We start from the raw sequence: 9,613 nt of genomic DNA on the forward strand, positions 1-9,613 counted from the left end.
GAGGACAAAAGGAACTGCAAGCCGTCTCAAAAATGTTCAATGAAGCTTATAGTACATTTGAATTTGAATTTGAATTGTATTTATTTATTTATTTATTTATTTATTTATTTATTTATTTATTTATTTATTTATTTATTTATTTATTTATTTACGGATAGCAGTATTCTTAAACGATGTTGCAATTTCAATTTGCAAATAAAATCACATTGTCTGATGTTTCGTTTATATATTTATTGATGAAAAATAACTTCAGAATGTAATAAATACCATATGTTCTGGACCTGTACCCACCATATAGCCACAGAAGTCATTGACACACTGAGCAAAAACAAATTTGTTTGAGGAAGTTAGACGAAACACTGATTTCCGTTCACAATATGTCAAATTATGCTTAATCTGTTTGGCCTTTTAACATTTGGTGTTGATGTTTCATTTAAATTAGAAATTAAGTCATGTTTCAACTTTGCTGTTATTTTGAGTGTGAATAAACTAAAATAAATATAACCTGCCTTATATCTAATATAAATTCATAATATATATTTGTTGAAACCACCAAATGAAAACATATTTGCGGCATATGACTTTAATAAGCAATTGCATTAATGACACTTATTATAAGCACATAATACATGTAATAAAGCCGACGGACATTAACATTTTGTAGGCTATTACAGGCCAACGGAATATTTTAGTATAACACCGACTTGAAAGTAAAAAGCCATTGTTGCTTTCTCAGCAATGAGCTACATTTATTGGCCAAATTTAACCTCTAAGCTAGTTGATTATAACACAATTGATGCGTAATAGTATATAATCAATGTCTTTTTGAAGCAGGTGTATTTGGATAAACATACTGTAGGCTATTGGCTACGTGTCTTCGTTCCTGGCTTAAACACTTCATTGTCGACACTCCCTGGAGGTTGGAGGGCATCTTCCATTCAAGTAGTAGAGATAAAGAAAGGTGAAACTTAGATACCAAGGAACCAATCACCGGCCTGCAATTTGTTTAAAGGGCCATTAAAACCAGTAGCAGTGATAAAGAGAGGCAGCGAGGCACAGCGTTCGCATTTAAGTCCTTTACTACAAGCCCATTTGCAATGGATTTGTTTTAGACTACACAGAAGTGGACACTATTTATTTTTATTTTCGGGGGAAATCGGACCTGAATCAATCTCATGTTGCATCGCACTGTTTCCTGACGTTTGAACGTACTTTTTTGAGACCTCCCCCATACACTTGTTGCTGTTGAGGACCGCATCTCCGGCGCAGCTCTGAAACAAGGGAACGTCCAGGGACTCCGCTGCTGCAACAGGTTGGGAAACAAGTGCATTCGGTGCCGATTTCAGTAGACCGATGTGAATGATAACGACTAAGTTTATGCGCTTAATGTAGAGAAAAATGAATGCATCCAGGCTTATTTATTTTAAAGTGTGTTGATGCTTTTAGAACGCATGACTATGTTGGTGTTAGACTACCCTATATTTATTATTATGGCTGTTAATTCCTGATAATTCGTCAAACGATTGTGCTATTTCTAATAGGCTATGTATTATTTAAAGGATATTTTCGTTAATAGCATAATAGTAGGCTACTGAGGCTAAACTACGTTGTTCAGTTAATAGCCTACTGTTTGCTTTGCAACTTTTGGGACAAAAACACATTCACATGTATTGTATCAGTGACAAATCTAATATATTTTTCGGCTTTTGTATGTGATTGGTGTGTTGATATTTCTCTGATAGCCTATGGTTGTTCCAGTTATCTAAAACGACTCTGTCTTTTTCAGGTAGTAGCCTAGCCTACAAGAGACGTTATCGAACATTATTAGCGATTTGCCAATAATGCCCGTACTAACGTGTCCTGAGATCGCCACCAAGTTTAAGGAGAAGTGGATGATGCTCCATCCTGAAGACCAGGACAACATCAACGGCTCAATGAATCTGGATGATAGCCTAACCAGCCTCCAGTGGCTTCAGGACTTTTCCATCCTTAGCGCTAACCTCGAAAGACCTCCCAGCTCCGGTTACCTCCCGCAGCACTTTTATCACAAACATTTGCACCCACGAGGCACCGACTCGCCTGCTAGCCCGCCCGCAGGGGACACGGCGGCTACAGGTATGCCACAGTGCCTCGGAAACCCCATTACTTCCAGTAGCACCTCTGTCAACGCAGGTGGTACCAGCTACCTGCACCCGCAAGCGGTAAACTACGTGCACCACCGGCAGATCGCAGTGCCTAGTCATCCGCCTGAGGAGATTGACTATAAAACGAACCATCATGTGAAACCGCCGTATTCTTACGCAACGCTTATCTGTATGGCCATGCAAGCCAGCAAGCAAACCAAGATCACCCTCTCCGCCATCTATAACTGGATCACAGAGAACTTCTGTTACTACAGGCACGCAGAGCCCAGTTGGCAGGTACGTGACTCAGCTTGCTTCATTATTGATGATGGATAAGAAAGAGATAGGGTGAAGTAGGCTAGTCTAAGCTGCACACGACCCCCTATCTCCGCTGAAGTCTCCATTGACTGGACACTATGCTGATTTGAAATGTTTTTCAGATGTCTGTGCAATACTAGAAAAATGAGTTTATTTCCATTCTGCGTAGGTGTGCATATATTTCAAAGGTTCTGTGGGTTCGATAGCTAAAGCTGAATAGAAGCAATCTTTATTAAAAATGTATGAGCTGATCCTCCTAGCCATGGTGCGCGTATAACAGATGTACGCCAAATTACACAACAGCCACTTCGACTGGTACCCAGGGGAGAGCACCTTCTTAAAGGTACACAGTCTCTCACAACTCGCGCTAAAACCAGTTCAGAGTTTCTGTTGAACACACGCAAAATAAACGAAGTAGTTCGCTGTATCGTGGGTATGTAGGCTACTGATACTGCGGTATATAAATACGATTTGGTAAATTAGTTTCAATCTAGTCCATTTGTTGTTCGATATAAGTAGCGTACTCTAAGTGTTGCATTAAAGTAAAGCATTATTATACATATGCCAAAAACTATGTGGAATAAGTGTATAGCAACACAAAAATATATTTTTTAAGCTTGCTCAAAAGTATATCATTCATAAGATTGGGCATTTTGTTTGCATCTAAGGAGGAGGCAAATCTGTGAAAGTATGCATGTATATGTATGTAAGCAAAGCAAGCCATTTCACTATCCAACATTTCTATTGTGAAAGCTATCCAATTCATTATACTATGTGAAGTCTTAGAAAACTATCTTGGAAAATTCAGAGACTTTTAGCTTTTTAACTCTTTGCTTTGGCTGTTATTATGACACCTTCATGATTCTCTGGTAGAAACATGAACAATAAGAATATGGAATACAAAGAACAGGGATGAAAAGCTCAGCCTACATCTGTACTCTTACAGGTCCCTCTCACAAAGGGTCCATTTGTGTCAGAACCTGTGTGGGTCTGTGCTCTACTGCTCTTCCAGTGGGAGACTGTTAATGAGAGCCCCTTCAGGGACTTCCTTGTCAGCAAAGCAGAATGGATAACATTTGAAATTCACCAAGCACCATTTCTAGAAAGCCTAATTAGGAGTGTTTTCTTTGGAGTTATTTCACACATACAGGATATGCCCTCTTGCTGTGCTACATGTTTTTTGTTGCACATGTTAAAACCGTCTCATGACACTGCTGGATGTGACAGAAAGAGCTCGGAGTGATTTGGAATGCTCTGTCCAGTTTATTTTGTGAAGCCTATATGTGTGGAATTCAAGCATAATTAGAATAAAACAATCTGTTCCTGATTAGAAAATGTCCTCTGTTATGCGGATTTCTCTCTGCAAAACCCAGCAGGTAGCTGTGTGCCTTGGACCAGTGCTATGAGGAGCACATCAGAGGGCATGTGCTAGTGAAGGGATAATCTGGGTGTCAGTGATAGAACACGCTCACATTGATGGATTTGCACAATAAGTAGGGCCATTAAGGCTCACAGACACCCCTGCAGATATGGCACTGTGCTGTTTACATACAGCTATCAGAGAAAAATATCACGTCTTTCTGGCACTGTCAGCTTCTTATCATTTATTTATGCTGAACACACAAAAGTGATGTGTGTTTTTTGGGAGGGGATTAAAGTCCTAACTGCTCATAATGCAAGAGGGGCTGTGGAGCGTGGGGGAGCATTATAACATTACCTTACATTACATGTAATTTAGGAGATGCTTTTATCCAAAGTGACATACAAAAAAGTGCATATGAAGGTCATACAGCAAACAACTGAACACGCCAGATAAGGTACAATTCATATAGAACATACACTCAGTGAGCACTTTATTAGGAATTTATTCAACTTGTTTTTTAGACTTATTGGTCTTCTGCTGCTGTAGCCTATCCTCTTAGAGGTTTGACACGTTGTGTTCAGAGATGTTCTTCTGCTTACCACTGTTGTAATGCATGGTTATTTGTGCTACTGTCACCTTCTTCTCAGCTTTGACCAGCTCTGGCCCTTCTTTGTTGACCTCTCTCATCAATAAGGTGTATGTGTCTGCTCACTGGAGGGTTTCTGTTTTTCACACATTCTGAGTAAGACTGTTGTGCGTGAAAATCCCAGGAGATCAGCAGTTACAGAAAAACTCTAACCAGCCTTTCTGGCACCAACAATCATGCCATGGTCGAAATCACTGAGATAAAATTTTTTCTGATTCTGATGGTTCATGAGGGCATTAAGTGAAGCTCCTGATCCATTGCATTGCACTGCTGCCACATGATTGGCTGATTAGATAATCACGTAATTAAGTAGGTGTATGTCCAGTACACGAGGATTAATAAGCAGTTTTAAGGTCTCAGCTGAGTTTGCAAACGTGGAAGATTCATCTTATCGTGTTCTTCTGTATTCTTCATACCCTTGTATAAATTGTTATATGTGCTATAGACTTTCTATTGGGATAAACCTTCATTGCTTATTTTAAAAATAAAATGTCAGTAAATCACTTGCTGAGTTTTCCGCTTTCCCTATGTCCACAGAACTCGATCCGCCACAACCTGTCTCTCAACAAGTGCTTCATGAAGGTTCCCAGGCAGAAGGATGAACCAGGCAAAGGAGGCTTCTGGCAGATCGATCCCCAGTATGCTGACATGTTTGTCAACGGCGTCTTCAAGCGCAGGCGAATGCCAGCTACTCACTTCAATACCCAGAGGCAGAGCAAGATGTCCCCCATCCCTGAATCATCCCACAGTTCTACTGCCCAGGGGTACCAAAATGGCCTCCAGCAGGGAACAGGGCACTTCCAGACTCCCATGGGGCCTCACCAGAGGGCAGGGCTGAGCAACAAGCGCAAGCAGCCCACGCCCAAGCGCAGCGCTAAGTTAGCGAGGGGCTCTAAGTCGCCGCTGTTAGCCGCTGAGGTGAAGACCGAGACCGAGGCGCTGAAGGGAGATTTCGACTGGGCGTCGGTGTTCGACGATGTTTTCAACGGCAGCGGCAGCAACTTTGAGGACCTGGACATCAACGCGGCGCTGAGCTCGCTGGGCTGCGAGCTGGACATGTCCCTGCAGGGCCGCCACCCGGGGGTGGGGAAGTGGTGCAGCGGTGGGGCTGAGCAGGCCTGCAGCTACATGGAGATGGGCGCTTCCATGGGAGACCCCCAGCTGCAGCAGCCGCTGGCACACCCGCAGCACTTTGAGGAGCTGGCCATGTTCTCCGAGCAGCAGCGGCACCCCTGGGAGGAGCTGAAGGAGGAGGCCCAGGCCATCCCTATCACCATGGACCACGGCTTCAGCTTCTGTGAAGGCTTCTTCGCTGAGATGCAGCCTTGGGAGAGGGTAGAGTCTTACCTGTGACCCCCCTCCCCGCTCTCTCTCTCTACCCTGCCCCTTCCCTGCTGCAGAACCCTGAAAACATGCACTCCCTCTGCTGGTTGGAAGACCCTCAGACTTCTGTTTTGCTACATTAGCATCATAAATTTTTACGACAAATGGAACATTTTGTTTCTTCTTTTTTTTGGTTTGTTGCATTTACACAGAATCCATTTTTATATGTTGTTGATTGTCCTTTGTTTTGGGCTAAAGGTATGAATGTAATTGAAAAAATTATTCTTTTTAATTATTGTGTATGGAACAATTGTGAATGGTTAGATGTAGAGTAGTGTATTGGTATATATACTGTACATTCACATATATATAAAAAGATGTATACATTGGAGTCATTTATAAATTAGTGGATAGATGCCACATATCAGTAGCCCAAATTATATTGCAAAGTAGAAAAATCATTAGAGGATTAAGGGAAACAAACAACATGCCTTGCAGGTACTTAGTCTGTTTTTAAAATGGAATTCCCACGCACATGCACTTTGAAAGACTACGGTTGTGTTTGTGGAGGGGGGGTGGGGGAGATTCTCACCACCCTACAGCTTGCATAGAAATAGGGCCAAGTGAATGGAAAACATAGCATCTTTTAGTGTATTTACTTTGAGTTATTCTCCTGTTATTTGAAGATGCAACAAAGTGGGATCACTGAAGATACCTGCAATGCAATATACTGCAGATACTGACTGTTATAAAGCTCTCTTTCTTCATGATGAACAATTCCAAATGCTACTTTAACATACTTGAACTTAAACACCATCCATCTCTACATGTGAATGAATGAATATTGTTGAAGCATCTTTAAATGTTCTGGGCAGGGTCCGATTCAGCATCTGCCAAACGTGGTGGAGAGAGACCTATCATTGTGAGAGCCATTTGAACATGATGCAAAGCTGTTTGCCCATGAAACAGAACCACTTTTCCGTGTGCATCTGCATTTGTGCATCTTTATGGCATCCTGGATGATGTATAGTCTTTGTCATTATAATGGTCGAAACTATGTGGTAATTGGTCCATAGTCCTCTTATCTTGGATGGGTAAACAATGGAAGCTTCATCTGCTACCCTCAGTCATTCAGAAAGTACTTCATGTTTTAACTCACCAATCAGCCAAACCATAAACTGTGAAGACTAGCAAATTATCAGGCACCATTCACTAGATACTTTGGGAAAGTTATGGAAGAATTGTATGGGATTTTTTAATGCATCAAGATTTTATTGTGTAGGAATGCATTTAATTGATGCAGAGCCAACCATCTTTATCTGTATACTGCTATTGTTTCACCACAAAATGAAAATGTGGACATGCTTCTGGGGTTCACTAACCATCCCCGGGTGCCACAGGGTGATTCCGTCTGGTTTGCCATTGCAATGCTTCCATTTACAAAATGATTCAATGAAAACTGAAAAGGTGTTGAGGACCACTGGAATTCTATTACTGGAAAACAGACTTTTCCCTGGAATGTTGACCTTTGGATCTCATCAATAAGACTTTCAACCATCTCTCAGAATAATGGAATTTAAAAAAAGAAAAAAGAGGACATCTCATTTTCATTTAATGTGGCGACAAAAGAAAACTGTATGAATGGAGAAAGTGAAAAATAAATCCAATAAGTGTATTACTCTGAGAATAAGTTTCATTGAGTCACTGTGAAGTATGAATTGAGTAAGTTTGGTGGCAGCCTGTGCAATCGGTTTTTTATGCACGTTCACAAGCTGTATGAGATGCCTCAATGCAATAAATATTGTGGATTTTAAAATGAATCTGCCTTTTCATTAATTTATCAATGTTCAATTTTGAAAGGTATCCATAGATTTATTGTAAAGTGAGAGACAATTTCAACATGATTTATTTCAAGCCCATGCTTGTTTCTAAAGACCACATATATACAATATACATAAGAAATAATTATATTATTTAAATTGCAAAAAGATTTCAGGAAAAATAATACATGTAACACACAGGTGAGCTTGCCTAGGTCAACGGGTAATGTCCTATGCTCTCTCTGTCCATCATGGTGATGAGTGCTTCCTCACTGCTTCTTCACTGCTTCCTCACTGCTTCCCGCTACGCCGCACAGGACTTTCCAGTGGCGAGTTTGGTAGACAAAGCCAAGGTCAGCGATACGGCCTGAGAAACTTTCCCACTGTTAGCTCCCCAACACCAATATGCAGAGCTGCTTTTATTAGCCATCTATTATTATTTTATTAGCTATCTTTAACATTAGTTAAATCCTACAGTATCCCCACCCGGTTTGTAGATGTTTGTAGAAGTCCAAATTGGCCACCAAAATAAAAGGATCTTATTTGTTGCTAACTGTCCTGAGAGGTATCATTGTATTAATAAAAATAGCACTAATTTGAAAGAAATTGGACTATTCATTTTCCATTGCCCCTTCTTAGAATGTCACATCAAAGAGTTCTGAGGTCATTGAGATTAGTCACTTTCGAAAATACATTCTGAATGTAGAATAATTATAGACCTTGTGGAAATATTCCCATGGTCCAATTCATAATACTTCCTGGATATAGTCCATTAATCATTATAATACATTCTCATAATGAGATGTTTCACTATTACTTTATGCTCAAGCAGGTATTTCTTTAAATCTTTCTTTCGCACCCTCTGCAATTGTCAGGATGAAAGTTCGCTATTTAACAAAGGAAAGACAAATACGCCCGGTCAAGTCTGAACTTGTCTGCCTTCACGAAATTACACCCATTGGTTAAACAACTGTACTACAGTCTGGTTTCTCTCCAACCTGCTGTTCTTGTAATCTTCACCCTGCAATTGAAGAGGGCAAGGGAAGGTGTTCAACAGAGTGTCAGGTGGAGGCGATGGGGCAGGTCCGGGCACGCCAGGGGGCATTGTCCTTTTCGCCAACCCGCTACGTCAGTGGGAAGGAGTCAGACAAACTTTAGGCCGGTTTGCCACGAGAGTGGAAATGAGAGGAGGCCTCAATGCCAAGCAGAAACCTGAGCACCTGAAGCACGTATATCAGCCGGGGTACAATTACCCAGCATTCTATTCTCGGCAGTACCAAAGGAGCCGGGACGAGGAATGTACATTTGCAATGCATGATTTAATGTGTATACACTATGATGTCACTAATGTGCAATTATGCTCATTGGCTAATTTATATCAGAAATAAGAGGAGATTAACTGTATACATATTTCTTTCCAAAATATAACCCTAATGTCCAGGGTTATCCCTCCAGGGCTGTGAAAAATGGGCTCTAGCATTTCTACTTTTGCAAAAGAAGCAACTTTCTCTCTTTTGGTTTGAAAAGAGATGGTTTCATACATAAAAATCCCTTTTTAATTAAAAAAGAAAAGTATCAAAGAAGAAGAAAGAGGATTATCCAATCATATTGCCTCCATTTTCCTTTGACAGGAGGTCAGAGGTAAAGATCCTGAGGAATTCTGGGAATAATTCAGATTCTAAAAAACAGCAGGGTGCAAGCAAGGATGTGTTGTGTTTCACGTCCACATTCAGGTGAACTGGAAAACTTGGTTTGTAGAGGGGGTCAATTTTTAAACAAAACATGTAGATTAAGAACGAGAATGTTCCAGAAAGAAAAGAACTCTGAAGATGCTTTGAAGTGAAAGAGTTGGAGCAGGTTTTTGGTGGCGGCAGAAGGCCTGATGTGATGTGTCAATAGATGGATGCGTGTGATGATTAGATGAGGGTGGGAGCACGGCGTTATGGAGGACTCTTTGGAGAGGAGGCATTAGTGCTGCAGGGCTGCAGAGATAATGTTATCTCCCTGGAAGCAGGGCCGC

General features: G+C 41.0%; 1 protein-coding gene across 1 annotated transcript; it reads left to right on the forward strand.

The window, feature by feature from the left end:
- The first annotated feature begins 1,059 nt into the window (after nucleotides 1-1,059).
- Nucleotides 1,060-7,570, forward strand: foxj1b (forkhead box J1b). Its single transcript, XM_061232446.1, has 3 exons — nucleotides 1,060-1,312; nucleotides 1,787-2,420; nucleotides 4,988-7,570. The coding sequence occupies exons 2-3, from the start codon at nucleotides 1,842-1,844 to the stop codon at nucleotides 5,801-5,803; spliced, it is 1,395 nt and encodes a 464-aa protein (XP_061088430.1). The 5' UTR covers nucleotides 1,060-1,312; nucleotides 1,787-1,841; the 3' UTR covers nucleotides 5,804-7,570.
- The last annotated feature ends 2,043 nt before the right edge of the window (nucleotides 7,571-9,613 follow it).

Source organism: Conger conger, chromosome 2, assembly GCF_963514075.1.
Source record: "Conger conger chromosome 2, fConCon1.1, whole genome shotgun sequence".
Classification (NCBI taxonomy): domain Eukaryota; kingdom Metazoa; phylum Chordata; class Actinopteri; order Anguilliformes; family Congridae; genus Conger; species Conger conger.

Excerpts from the sequence above, each read along its gene's own strand:
- foxj1b (XM_061232446.1), top strand. The coding sequence starts at position 1,842 with ATGCCCGTACTAACGTGTCCTGAGATCGCCACCAAGTTTAAGGAGAAG. Across the intron at positions 2,421-4,987 it reads ACGCAGAGCCCAGTTGGCAG|AACTCGATCCGCCACAACCT; the intron begins GTACGTGACTCA and ends CTATGTCCACAG.